Consider the following 13,314-nt stretch of genomic DNA (forward strand, 5'->3'; position numbering starts at 1 on the left):
GAGAATTCGTCTCCATATGCTACAAGGATCTCGACCAAAACGCCGCAGAGAGAGGGGAGGGTAGAGATCCCGACCGTACACCTCCAGCTAAAAACTCAGTCAATCCAGCCCAGTCTTATGTGCTGTATCTCAGTTTTTCTGCCTTAGCCCCTCGACAAGAGACAATCCTCGTTCTTTTTTCTTTTTGTAGAAAATTTGCAAGTGGAGATCCGCTTTTAGGAATAAACAGAGTAATTGGGCGTGCTTTTGAAAAGAATGACACTACAGTCGATCCAATCGTCCTCTGGGGGGGGGGGAGAAACATAATCTCCCTCTCTTCAAAGAGTAAATTTCCATATAGCAAAATAGCAAGAAATCTGCAGATAGTCAAACTAGTACGGACATTATTATTGTTGTTATTGTTTAATAATAATAATAATAATAATAATAATAATAATAATAATAATAATAATAATAATAATGGCATTCGTTTGATTTGAGAAAGAACTCTGTCTTCCCCAAAACATAATGTGACTAACTGTAAGGTGCAATTCACTGTGCAATTTTTTATAAACATTTAAAGAATTTTTAGTCCATTTATCATCTGTCTTTTAAACCAATTAACTTAATTTAAAGATATTTGCATACCACTAAGATCTCAGAGCAAATGTTTTTTTGAAACAAGGAAATTTTAAATAGCTTAGCATTGTACAGATAAAAAGCTATTACTCAGTGTTGGAGGGAAACCTCTACCTCTAGTAGAATGTTTCACATTGCTTTCTCATTTCCTATTACCCTAACACATCAGGATCAACATGTTCTCAAAAACAAGCAAGAATATCATTTACTCACAGGCCCAATGATGTAAAATTTGGCCCATCCACATTTCCCGTGATTAATTGACCCCAGGTTTAGTTGATTAATCTACCAACCTAAATCAATTGAGCCTTGTTCCTGCTAATATTGGATGGACAACGGTAAAGCCTTGTAAATTTTGTGCAACATCAAGAGCCATTTGTTCAGGAAGATGTCATAATTTCATTTTGTTTATTAGACAAAAATATATGATTTAGACAAGTTTTTGCTGTGGCAATATTTACAATTTGAAATCACTTTATATACAGAAAAAAATAACACAAACACATGAGAAATCTTTACCAAAACAAATAATCCAATCATGGTTAGAATTACACATTTGGAAAATGGAGTAACAGAAATGGGGAAAGTCCGGTTAAGAAATTGTTTTTTTTAATGGACTGATACCACCCTATTGCAAAAAAAAAAAAAAAAGATTGGTGGGAGTCATTTAGATAATTTCCATGATTTGTTTTGTCCTTTAGACCAGTCTGTGAAATTTCCTTTTGCACCAAAAAGCCCCCCCCCACTTAATCAAGCAGAAGAGAGAGTTGTTAAAATTCACGATGTTCCCTCTTGCTGAGTCAAAGAGCTGTTGGGAAGAAAAGACAGAACCATCTATCAGTGAAAGCCCAGCTACGCTCGCCCATCTGCATTAGGGAACAGGCTAGGAATATATATTTTTATACAATAGAAATACGTGACATTGGTGGTGGTGGGAATTTGGGTTTCTTTAAAAAGCACACACCAAACTTCCAGGCTAAAGTGTATGGTTTGTAAGTTTATGCCACTCTGAAAAGCTTTACAAAATTGCTTGATTGTTGCTTTGATTTATGATAATGAGGGTGTGCTTGGATTAGTCTGTATTACCCAAGCACTTTCTTTCCTTTAAGTAAATTTCAGTGAACAAGAACTCACTTGTCCCGGACAGGCTGAAAGGGAGACTTTAACTGTTGAGGCGGAGAGTCGGTCCTTGGTATGTTTTCTCTCTCTGATGGGATAAAAAAGAAAGGGGGAAAGACAAGACAGGAAATGTCTGAGCAAAGTTTGCATACGTTCACACAGAGAGAGCCAAACATGCAAACACCAAGAAATCTACTTCATTGGCTCTGCAAGTTTTACGTTCTGTAACTTTCTTCTCTTCCTCCCCCCCCCATGGTGTCACATTGTGGCTGAGCAACTGAGCTGTGAACCAGAAAGTCCCCTGGTCAAATCTCACCTCTGCCACGAATACTCAAGATGGCCTTAGGAAAATGATCCTGTGTCAGCCTCCCCCCACACACACCATCTACGGTATGGAGATAATAATCTTGACCTACCTTACAGGGCTGTTGTGGAGATCACTAAGAAAATGTACGTTGAACAATGAAGAAGCACAACACAGATATTACTATTTTTACTCTGCTTTCCCCAATGTAAGTGGCAGTTTAATTTAAAAGGGTTGGGGGAGACAGGCTGGGGTCCTAAGGAGTTCAATGATTTGGTTTTGTTTTCCTCCCAGTGCAGTTACTTGGAAGTAAGTCCCCTTAAATCCCACAATCTTGCTTCTGAGTAAACATGGATAGGTTTGACTAATAGGCTTTGCCTGCCATCATTTTATAGAAGCCAACTTTCAAAATGTACCAGTAAAACTGTTACAGAACTATGCATGCCTCAAGGTATCAAGCCTCTTCTGTGAAGGTTCTTCTATTTTTACACTGGGGACTAGGGAAAATGGGCAGTCACTAAAAGAGCAGGGAGGACTGAGAGGCCACCTGAGGTTCAACAAGGTATAGCTCCATTCAAGGTCCCACAGAAGCCTTATGGGACACCCCAATTTGGATAAGACTGATTAAGTCCAGTGTGGCCCATTTTAAACATTACCTATGTGTTTGGGGCTGGTCCTCTCTGAAGGCTTTTCATTGCTAAGGGCTGTTAACACAGAAGGCTGCTGCTGGGCCTGAAGATGGTGGTTGTGGTGGGCAGCATGGTGGTGATTAACTCCCAAAAAGGACCTCACGTTTAACAAGGAGCTCTGGGTGAGGAATGCCCCATTTGTCCAGTTGTGAAATTTGCCAATCTGACAGGTGTAAAGTCCATGGCTGGGGAGGAAAGCTGGGTGCTGGAGCTGGGGGGAAGTATGGTTAACCTGGGCAGGTGGGGAGGGAGCTGTTGGCTTGCTAAGGGCCCCATCTGGGCTGGTCGCAGTCTCTGCCAAAGACCAGATCTTGGGCTTGTTGTGAAGTGGGCCCTGTAGAGCATTTTGCCTACTGGGGCTCAGGATCCTGGTGGGATTGTCCGAGGCCTCCTTCACCAGAGAGAGGGCCTCTTTGGGTTTAAGTCCATTGGGGCCCAACAGTGGCAGGACCTTCTCTTTCTCCAAATGTTCTTCCTCACTGCTTTGCCTGAGAAGCTCCACCTTCTCTTCCTCTTCCTCATTACTCTGCTCCCCATCATTCTCGTCAATCTTGTCTATGTCAATACTCTCCAGGTCAATCTCTTCGTCGTCTTCATTTTTCTCGGTGTCCCCCTCATTGTCACTCCCAAAGAGGTTCCCATCCTCTTGATCCTTGCTCCTCGATCCCCAGGTGACCTTGTTCTCCTTCTTGAGCCTCCTCCTGGCGTTGGCGAACCAGGTGGAGACCTGCGTGAGGGTCATCTTGGTGATGATGGCCAGCATGATCTTCTCCCCTTTGGTCGGGTAAGGGTTCTTGCGGTGCTCATTCAGCCAGGCCTTTAAGGTACTGGTGCTCTCCCGGGTGGCATTCTTGGGCCTCCCTGGGTCCCCGTACTGGAACTGCCCATAAGGATAATAGCCAGGAGTGGTATGAGCAGCAAAAGTTGCAGGGTGGACCCCAGGGTTGTCCTTCAGTTCATACTGGGAGCCCTGCAACACATTTAGACAAACCAAAAAGAAAGAGAGAATGAGGAAACTGATCAGGTCCTCCCCTTTCAGTATGAATCAGAGTCATTTCCCAAACGATTTTCCACTCAGAGGAATGGGGGGAGGGGGAGATCTCTTTGCGCCAACCTCAAAAAATGTGCCCTCATCTTCCAAGTCCACATCCAAGAGGCAATATTTATTGTGCTGTTAAAAATAAGTAGGCACCCTGAAAGGAGCACTGACCCACATCGAGCAACATAATATCAGCGCATCACAGGCTTCTGGGGCACATCTGGTGCAACAGACAGCAGTGCAGATTCCTGCTCAGCTCCAGCAGAATGTTAAAGAGCCGCTCACAAAGGAGAAGCGATGGGAAACAGAGAAGGATTGCGCGGAATCCCACTTACACATCCAGACAATGATAAGGCACAAATCAATCCAGCCAGAGCAAAGTACATTGAATCTCACTGATTGCAGTGGGAAAGAGGAAATGCGTGCTTCAGGCTCTCCCACTGGAACCAGCGGGACTTTAAAATGCTTAACTGTTGTTGGCTTTTGTCCATACATTTTAGCCAGATCATGCTCTTGGTGGAGGGAGGGAGGGATCCTTTTCCTTTGTATATGTGTATTCCACTGCTCCATCTCCTCAATAATGCTTTCATCAAAGAGGACAAAACACTTTCCCCCTTCTTTTTTGCGAGCCTTTGGCAGAGGTGATTTATTTTCAATCAATATACTTTTTATCATCAGCAGTAAAACACAGTGAAGTCAAATTAGCCCATCAGGTGTTTTGGTAAATAACATTTTATCTTTCTAACAACCTCATTATTACTGCAAATTGCACACCCGTGCACACATGCACTCGCGCATACACACACACTTTTATGACTTGATCCCTCAGACTTCCTCAAAGTCTAGGAACCTCTTCAGAATGGAGAGAGGCTTTCCAGGAACTGCTGGTGGGTGCAAATGTGGAAAAGCTATCTGTGAGAAGCAAGGTTTTCTTATCTTATTCAAAAGCATTTTCTCATTTTCTTCCTCTTGGTGTCCAGTTATTGAATCTGTCCCACTTTAGGACTGACTTTTTTTTTTATCATGACCTGCAAGGCTTTGTTTTGTTTAAAGCATGCACACAAAAAGCCATTTGAGTGGAAAAGCCTGAGATATTTTTGCAAAGAAATTGATTTCTTTGGAGCAAGCTCACAAGAGAAAATGTAGAAGGGAAAAAAAAAGAAAGGATATATCATCTGGAAAGATCAAAATGTAATTTTTAATAATAACTCCAACAGAACATGCTTGTTACACTCCCTTTATCTCATTGAGTGATTTTTGTTCTTGTGGTTGAAATGATAAATTTTGTTTTCCCCTGTTGGGAATTCTTTTGAAGTAGCCACTTGAAAATCATTACTGCTTCTACTCATCATTTACTGGCATAGAATAAGTGAGAGCAGAGAGCCATTTTCAGGCTCTGCCCTGCTATATTATTCCATTCATTCAAAGTTGCCCTGCTTTAAGATATAGTTTATTTGGATAATATCAAATGACAACCCATTTCCTTTAAAAAAAGAACACCAGACAAAAACAAAGAAATAAAAAAAATCTAGGGAAGTATGACATATCATTACAAAAGAAATGTATTTCTTTTGAACAAGCTTGGCATAATCTGCCGCAAGGAGCGTCCCCATCTGTAAAGGGGAGGGTGGATTTTTATTATTAAAAAACTGTACTAGAACGAGTTTATTGTCCTGCCTTGATTCTGTTATGGTTTGTTTGTTGGATGTGGTTGCTGACGCTATAGCACAATTCCTCTTGGGAATTCTATTGAAAACACTTCTTGGGAAATGGTTACTGTTTCTTTATTAGCATTTAAATTCCCAACAGAAGTTTGTAAAAACAAAGACGTTAACCAAGTCTATGTAAAAATTCCTTAAAATATTTTCACCACAAAACACAATAATAATAATAATAATAATAATAATAATATAATAATAATAATAATAATAATAATAATAATAATAATAAATTCCTGCTCATTTAAGTTAAAGTAATATGCCTGGAATTCTTTCCTTAGTTAATAAGCATGCCATTCTGAAAGTGGGGAGAATCGAAAGAGATTTACAGTTATGGATAAATATGAAGAAGTGGGCGCGGGGAGGTCAGAGGCATACCAACTTCGCATTTCCACTCAAGTTCGTGGGATTGAAAGAAAAGGGAAAGTCATTTAGCGAACCCTGTCCAGTCCGTTAAGAAAAGAAACATGGGGCGGCGGGAGGGAAGATCCGTTCCTGTTTTTGTTTGGAGCGTTCTAAGCGTTGTCCCTGTTTCGCGCCTGCCATCTTTACCGCGCTTTAACTGCTGCAAATTAATTAAAACCTTGGAAAGTTTCGACAGTCAGAGGCTCCAGCGGGTCGATGCAGCCCCCGCGATGAGCCTACAAAGAAACCTCGGGCCAAACAACGGCGAGGGAAGGAACGCGCCCGAAACCCAGCCCGGAGTGCGCTGGCACCTACTGGTAGGGCGGTTGCTTTTTGCGGGATGGTGCTAAAACAAAAAGGAGGGGGGGAGATAGAAGCTGGATGAGACCCAGAAGACCCACCGTGGGGCAAGGAAAACATTCAAAGGGAGAGAGCAGAGACGAGGCACTTGCAGCGGGAACCACGTCGCCCTCGGAAGAAAAGGTCCAGGCTCAGTTTTGCGCCCCAGCGGGCCGGAGAGCCAGCCCCTCGCGCCCTCCCACTCCGGCGCCGAGGAGTTTCGGACCCGGAGGAAAGAGTCAACCCAGCCCCCCTCCCTCCCCAAGAAGCCTCACCACCGCCCCCCTTCCGCGCGCCCGATCAGAGTCTCTCTCTTTCTCTCTGGGCCCAACTCACCATCTGCGAGAAGAGGCTGAGGTCGGCGGTGTAGGGCAGGAAGGCGCTGTAGTTGGGCGTGCTGTAGGGCCCGGCGGCGGCGGCGGCGTACATGCCCAGCACCGAGGTGACGGCGGCGGTAGAGCCGCTGCTCAGCTCCGCGCCCCCCGGACGGCCCGAGGCGGCGGCTGCGGCTGCGGCTGCGGCGGCCGCCGCCGCCAGCACCCCCGGCCGGTCGCTCCCGCCGTACACGGCCTGGCTGGCGCTGAGGTACTGCGGGTAGCCCAGCTGCGGGAAGGACATCCCGGGCGCGCGGGCGAGGAGGAACAACACGCACCGCCGACGGGGCGAGACGGAGCCAGAAGGCGGCGGGGCGGCGGCAGCAGCAGCGCCAGGCAGGCAGGCAAGCGGGGGCTGACTGCAGAGGAGGACAGCCTGAGAGCTGAGGCTGAGCAAGCCTCTTTCTCGCTCTTGCGGAAGTCTCAGGCTGCCGCGCGGAAAGAAACCCAGTCTGGGTGATTTTTCTTTCTCTTCCCTTCGCTCTCCCTCCCTCTCAGACGGATCTTGTGACATGCATGTGGAGGCGCGTGTGGACCGACTCGGTGGGGCGTCTTCCCTCAACTCTCGGCTCGTCTGTGCTCCTAAATCCCTTAGATGTGATCTGATCAACAATTGAGCTCCGACTGATGCGCCTGCCCTAAGGTCCTCGGCTGATCTTTCAGATACAATTTGAAGTTGATGCTTTGATTGGCACCCACTTGAGCGCCAAGCCCCGCCTACACCCATCCCCCCCATCTGCGGAGCACGTGGTTAAGCAATTCTGCCTGGGCCACTTTGCCGTGATGTGTGTGTGCGTGTGTGTGTGCGCGTGCGTTCTTGCGCGCAGCTGCTGTGCTGTGTGTGTGTGTGTATTTAATGTTTAGCAATGGGCTACTTTCAGGGGGGGAAAAACCCGCTGCTGTATGACAACCTGTCTACACGATTTTACAGCTGTCCAACATTGGGGTTTTGCTGTTTTGCAGGCTTGGTGTGTCCCCTTCATAAAAAAAGAAAAGCAAAAATAAAAAAGAAAATAAAAAATCCACGGGGTTGGTCTTTTCCCACCACGAAGACAGGCTCCTCGTTGCAACTCAGTTGAAGGACTATTGGGAGTGAGTGGCCAAGCAAGAGAATAGGAATGAACGGATTCCGAGCACTTCTCAGAAATCTGTCTCGCTCCATCATTCCTTTGTGCCGGATGAGACTACATAAATATAGGTATATTTTTACATATTTAAATTGATGCAGCCACCCACCCTGATGCAAGATCCCCCTCCCCATGCGTGTTTGCAGCAAATAAACTTTTGAAAGTCCTTTTCGTTCTCCAAAAGAGAAAAAAGTGCAAGATTCCCCTCCCCGTGTGTGTTTGTGCTTATACGGCAACTCTTCCGCAATATTGTAGCGGCTGTTCGCAAAGGAACGCGCAGAGGTGCGCCCCTCTTGGAACGCACCCCAGAATCAATATGATACTTTGGGGGGGGGGAGGGTTTACAAAAATAATACTTCTAAAAATACCATTTGATTTTGCAGCAGACCCAAATATGTCGCCTGCTCCCTTCGGACCGGCAGGTAAGGCCACTGCCTTGTCTCAGGTTGTCGCCCACAGTTTGCTGACTTTTGTCTGGCCGCGGCGTGGACTTGCGGTGCCTGAGGTCCACTTTAGAGGCTCCCCATAGCCTATTTTCTCTGGGCGGTCGCTGGCTGGGTCTTCCAGGACGGTTCTTCCTGGCCTTATCGCTCTTGCTCCGAAGGCTGCTGGAGCCTGACCGGCGCTGCTGCCCCGGGAGGCTGAGCTTGGAAAGGCTTCATTGCCCCTCCCGGGTTAGGGTTAAAGGGGACCCCGGGAGGCGCCGCCCATCCTTCACTAGCTCGTCGTCTAATCGACGCCTGGATGTTCGCAGGCAGCTTCAAAAAGCACCCTGACCCTCCAAACAGGATAGGAAGAGGTACAGCCCCTAGAACTTCTACGTGTTTAGGAGTAATTCCTGCTGAATTCTCGAGTCTTAATTTCGGGTCGGTGAGAATTGGATTTCCAGCAGTCCAGAAACGGAACAGAAACACAGAAGCACACCCACCCACTTCTTTCCGATTTTAAATACGGCAAAGTTCAATGAACACGGTATTAATTAATTCATGTAACGTTATGATCCGCCTTTCCGCCCTCAGAGGATGTAAGCCCAAGGCGGCTTACATCCATAAAAGTATGTTAATATAAATTCAAAATGTAATATGACAATCAAACCAGAGCAACCTTCCCTACACCGTAAAATTTGCTTCTGACGCAAGTAGGCTGGTGCTGAAGCTGTTTCTGTACACCCCACCCCCAACTAAAAGAGAAAAAAATGAACAGTATACTGGAATGGGGACAGGTCAATTCAATTCACATTTCAGGTGCCGTTTTATTCCTGGTCCGCCCCTTCCCCCGTTTTCATCCTCCTGTGTGTATTTCAAACTCCAGCGATGCTTTGTGGGACAATTCTTGGCCTCTCAGATCTAGACATTGCCTTAAAAAACCAAAACAAAACAGAGTTTAAGGTGTACACCTAAAACGTAAGGTGTGAATGCAGCAGAACACGTGAATCATGCAGGCACATTGTCATACAACCGGGGTTGACTGCTTTGCCCTGTTAGGGATCCCTTCCAAACCGGGATTTGTGGCTGTGCGAACCAGGCCCTCCTCGAAGCGCTCTTTGGCTTGCAAAACCACAAAGCAGGGCACTTCCCTAGTCCGGCTTTCCCTAGCCTCGCCAGCTTTTTTCAGACGAATTTCTTGGACGCCCCCTCTGCCTCCTCTCTACTGAGGGAACCCATTGGGAGAAAGAAAAGTCTTGAGGCACAGTCTAGCCATAGTGAATCCCCTTTCCGGTCTCTCTCATTGCTATAGATTTGCTTCAGTTCCTCTCATTGCAACAAATGGGAATTACACGTGGCTGGATTGTGGACACGTGTGTTGTTGTTGTTTTAAAGGCAAGAAAACCCCCATTAACTCCCTCCCATTGCCTTCCATGGGCTTTCTAACATGTTCCCTACAGTCTGCACACAGTTCCAAGAAGCATGAAGGGCCGCTGGAAGCGTCGCGTGAAGTTGGCCTGTCTTTACCAGGCCAAGACGTTTAGCTCTTGATCCGGGCTGAATCCGGTGTGGACAGACAAATCGACTCGCCCGCTCCTGCAGAGACGGCAGGACCCCTCCGGGGACAACTTGGCCGTCCTTCTCAATGACGTGCTCGTGTAAATCGGACTGAAGCGGCGGCGGCGGTGGGGGGGATCTGGATGGGGGGAGTCTGGATGTGGGGGAGAGAGCTTGACCCTCCTCGGGGTTTGGGAACAAAAGGAAGTTCCAAGGTTAGAGGCCGGGGATGAAGGAGCTGCGTTCCTCTCACTGGGAAATGGATGAAAGAGGTGAAGAGGAGGATGAAGCGACCAGCCTGGCCGATCCTGACCCTGTCGGAGAAGGGAGGCCAGCGAGAGGAGAGCGAGGGGCTTAGCTGTGGCCGATCAAGCTGGTTCTCGTTGCGGGCTGCCCAGAAGAGTTACCCCCCCTCTCTCTCTCCACCCCCAAGTCCCTTCCTTCACGTCTCATTCCCTGGTAAGGGACGGCTCCCCCCCCCCTTTATTTTGCTGCACGCAATACGGCTCGCCTATGGTAGGCCACGATCCATCCTCCCTCCTGATTCCAGCGCAGGAGATGTCTGCCTTAACACTTCCCAGTGTCATCGATGGCTCAAAAGTCCTGCCTTTCGGCAAGGCGTGGTCCTGCCTGCCGTTTGGGATGGCTCGTGGCAGGCCCCGCCTGTGTGCTCGGGAGGAAGCCAATCTCCCAAGGAGTCCAACGAGACCGAGGAAGTGGGCGAAAGATTGCTGCGGCCCGCGCCCAGCTGTTCAGAGACAGAAAATGGCTTCAGAGGGTGACAGGCCGGCCATGGTCCCAATAGGAGGAAGGCCCATGGAACCCGATGGAATGGCCTTCTTAGCAGGCGTGTGCTGTTAACAGGTTTTGGGAACGTTTCCGCCCGCCTCACAGAAGGCGCGCATCCAGGTTCTCCCTGGGACTTCAAAAGGGTTAACTTCGCCCCTCTTCCCCAAATCTCCCCCTCCGCTCCTCACTCCTCAAATAGGTAAAACGCAACGACAAGCCACCGTTGGCTCTTGGGGCAAACTGGGAGCACGATCCAGTCCAAAGGGAAGCCCCTGTTGATTTCGCGCGTGCTCAGATCTCTTCTATTGAAATCAATAGGACTTTAGAAGATTTAACTTTGTGGATCGTGCCCAGGGCTTCTAGCCTTCGAACTCAGGGCACGAAGGAGACCATCGTGCTTAAAGTTTCCTTCTGTCTCTTATGTGACACATATCTATCTATCTATCTATCTATCTATCTATCTATCTATCTATCTATCTATCTATCTATCTATCTATCTGTGGAGCCCCAGAGTTTAAATTCAGAATAGCTTCTCTTAAGAGGAAGTGCAAGCGATGCTGCCAATCTATTGGTTGAATTGGCTTAAAAAAAAGAAAGAAGCAAACCGCCCCATCAATCGAGCCGAGGAAAGAAAGCAAGCCTGCCCCGGATTAGTGCATGGAGGGGCACCCGGAGGAAACGAGCCAGAGGAGAAAGGGAAAGCAGCAGACCAGGGATTGCACGGAATTGGTGGTTAGGTGGGGGGCACGATCTAGGCAAAGGGACGCGCTGTGCGGTCGGGTCCTGCCCGCGCGGATCCGGAAATTAGTCCCCCAACGGGGCTTGCTTCCTTGCAAGCTCGCAGAGCTTTGCAACCTTGTAAGGCTCCCCCCCCCGATTTCCATGGGAGCGCCCAGGCTTGCTTATGTGTCCCCCATAAAAATGAATGGCGTTTTGTAGCTCTTTAGCGTAGCTGGACCGTCCCCCTGCTTTCCAATCAGTCGAGCTCTGCGAAGGAATCTCCCCCAAATCAAGAGATCTTTGAGGACAGAGAGGTGGCAAAATCATCACCACGAGAGAGAGAGAGAGAATTCTTTTGCTGTGGACTTAAGGGACCTGCCCAGTTATTGGTTCCAAAACCGGCTCAAACAGCTTTTCAAAATAACTAACTAAAATGAGACCAATTGCTAAATGTCTTTCAGGCTAGGGTTCGAGAAGCAATGTAAATCCAGGCCTAGGGGTCGCTGCTTGGTCGAATTTTAACTAAGGAAGGGACTTCTGTAATTGCCTGGAAGGCGTCTTGCTGGTGCGCAAAAAGGTTTGTTTTATACCACCGGTTTTGCTACATAAAAAATAAAATAAAATAAATCAACGCGGTGAGTTTTGATCTTCTCCGGATTTTATTTATTTTATTTTTATTTTATTTTATTTGAAGAGCGGCTACCTCACCGCAGGGAATCCTCCTCGCCGAGGACGGCGGAAGACGCCAGCCAAGACTGAGCTGGCAATTGTGATAACCTGCTGCCGGCGTGCAGGGCTGGAGGTGGCAGTGATAAACCGTTGGAAAGGGTAAAAAAAAGAAGCGAGCTTGCGAGGGGGGGTTGCGATGGAGGTGGCGAAAGGGGACACCCAACTCGAAAGCGAAGCAGGGAGTGAACAGGGAGCGGGAATGGAAGCACGCCTCGTCATTCGCCGTCGCCCCCTCCCATTGCGCGCCAGGCAAGGGGCGCTGGGTTGGGGGCTGAGCACCTACAGGCGAGGATTGAGACGATCCAGCCAAACGTGAGCATTCGGAAGTCGTCTTCTCCGGCTCAAACGAACGGGGTCCCAAAACGCTGAAAGTTGACCCTCGTGAGCCTCTGACTTCCAAGAGAAGTTTGCTTTTCGACCTCGCGCGGCGTTTCTCTAGTCTAGATCATTTCTTGTCCCGAGTTTTTGGAGTCCTTGGATGAGAGGGCTCTAGATTTTACACACACACACACCCTCGACCTCCAGAAAACTCCGAGTTCTGATTAACGCCATTTCCCGAAAGCAAAATGGACCTGTGGGTGATTTGCAAACTATCCTCAAAGAATCAAAAGTTCCAATCATTTCTGTGTTAAGGTGTGTGTAGGTATACATAGTACGTATAAATGATACCTTTTCACACTTCCCATTAGTAAATCTATAAACTGATTGCTTTTTTTTTCATGCAGAAGATAATTCATCTTTTCCCCACAAACTGATGAATGAGGGTTGAAGTTCCATCAATGGAAACACTGCCCGTCCAACGTGGGCACGATCCAGCCAACGTTCAGCGCCCTTTCCTTCAATGGAAGATATATCAGCTTGCTCTGATTTAAATCGGTGTCTGGATCGTGCCCTAAATTTGGCCATAACAGGGGAAAGCGGAGAGACTGGCGGGTGTCCCAGGTTTATTGAGAAAGAAAAATGGATCTTGGTGGGGTCTTGCTTCTAAGGAAATCTCTTAGGGCTGTCTTTCCTTTGGAGCAGAGCTCTCGTCTTGGATTTGTTGCTGTGTGTATATATCCCTGGAAGAGAGGTATTTTTTAAGGCAAAGGATGCAGACGGCCGATCTGCTTCCTAGGTTTTAGATTTAAACGTTGCTCTCCCCACTTACCCTTAAAATTACTGAGCAGGATCCAGCCAAAAGCAATTTCTTCCAGCGCCATTCTAAGGACGTGTTACTCAGAAGTAGGAATGAGACTTACAACGTCCAGTGAACTCAGTTGCATTTACCAGCAGCAGGTAAGCATGAAGAGGATTGTAGTCTTATGCGTAACTTTTCGCTTTCTAAAGTCCCGCTGATATCAGCGGAAGAATCAAATAACT

General features: G+C 47.5%; 1 protein-coding gene across 1 annotated transcript; it reads right to left on the minus strand.

Moving 5' to 3' along the window:
- Window positions 1-1,096: 1,096 nt before the first annotated feature.
- On the minus strand, window positions 1,097-7,234 carry IRX1 (iroquois homeobox 1). Its single transcript, XM_061638102.1, has 4 exons — window positions 6,568-7,234; window positions 2,698-3,700; window positions 1,753-1,825; window positions 1,097-1,426 (listed from the first exon to the last, which is right to left on the minus strand). Exons 1-4 carry the CDS (start codon window positions 7,117-7,119, stop codon window positions 1,396-1,398), a joined length of 1,659 nt encoding a protein of 552 aa, XP_061494086.1. The 5' UTR covers window positions 7,120-7,234; the 3' UTR covers window positions 1,097-1,395.
- Window positions 7,235-13,314: the final 6,080 nt, after the last annotated feature.

The sequence above is a fragment of the Rhineura floridana genome, chromosome 1, assembly GCF_030035675.1.
Source record: "Rhineura floridana isolate rRhiFlo1 chromosome 1, rRhiFlo1.hap2, whole genome shotgun sequence".
NCBI classification, from domain to species: domain Eukaryota; kingdom Metazoa; phylum Chordata; class Lepidosauria; order Squamata; family Rhineuridae; genus Rhineura; species Rhineura floridana.

Bases quoted from the DNA above. Each gene is read 5' to 3' on its own strand.
- IRX1 (XM_061638102.1), bottom strand. From the start codon at position 7,119: ATGTCACAAGATCCGTCTGAGAGGGAGGGAGAGCGAAGGGAAGAGAAA. The intron at 3,701-6,567 runs GTGAGTTGGGCC...AATGTGTTGCAG, and splicing joins TCAGCCTCTTCTCGCAGATG to GGCTCCCAGTATGAACTGAA. The intron at 1,826-2,697 runs GTAATGTTTAAA...TTATCCCATCAG, and splicing joins GACCAGCCCCAAACACATAG to AGAGAGAAAACATACCAAGG.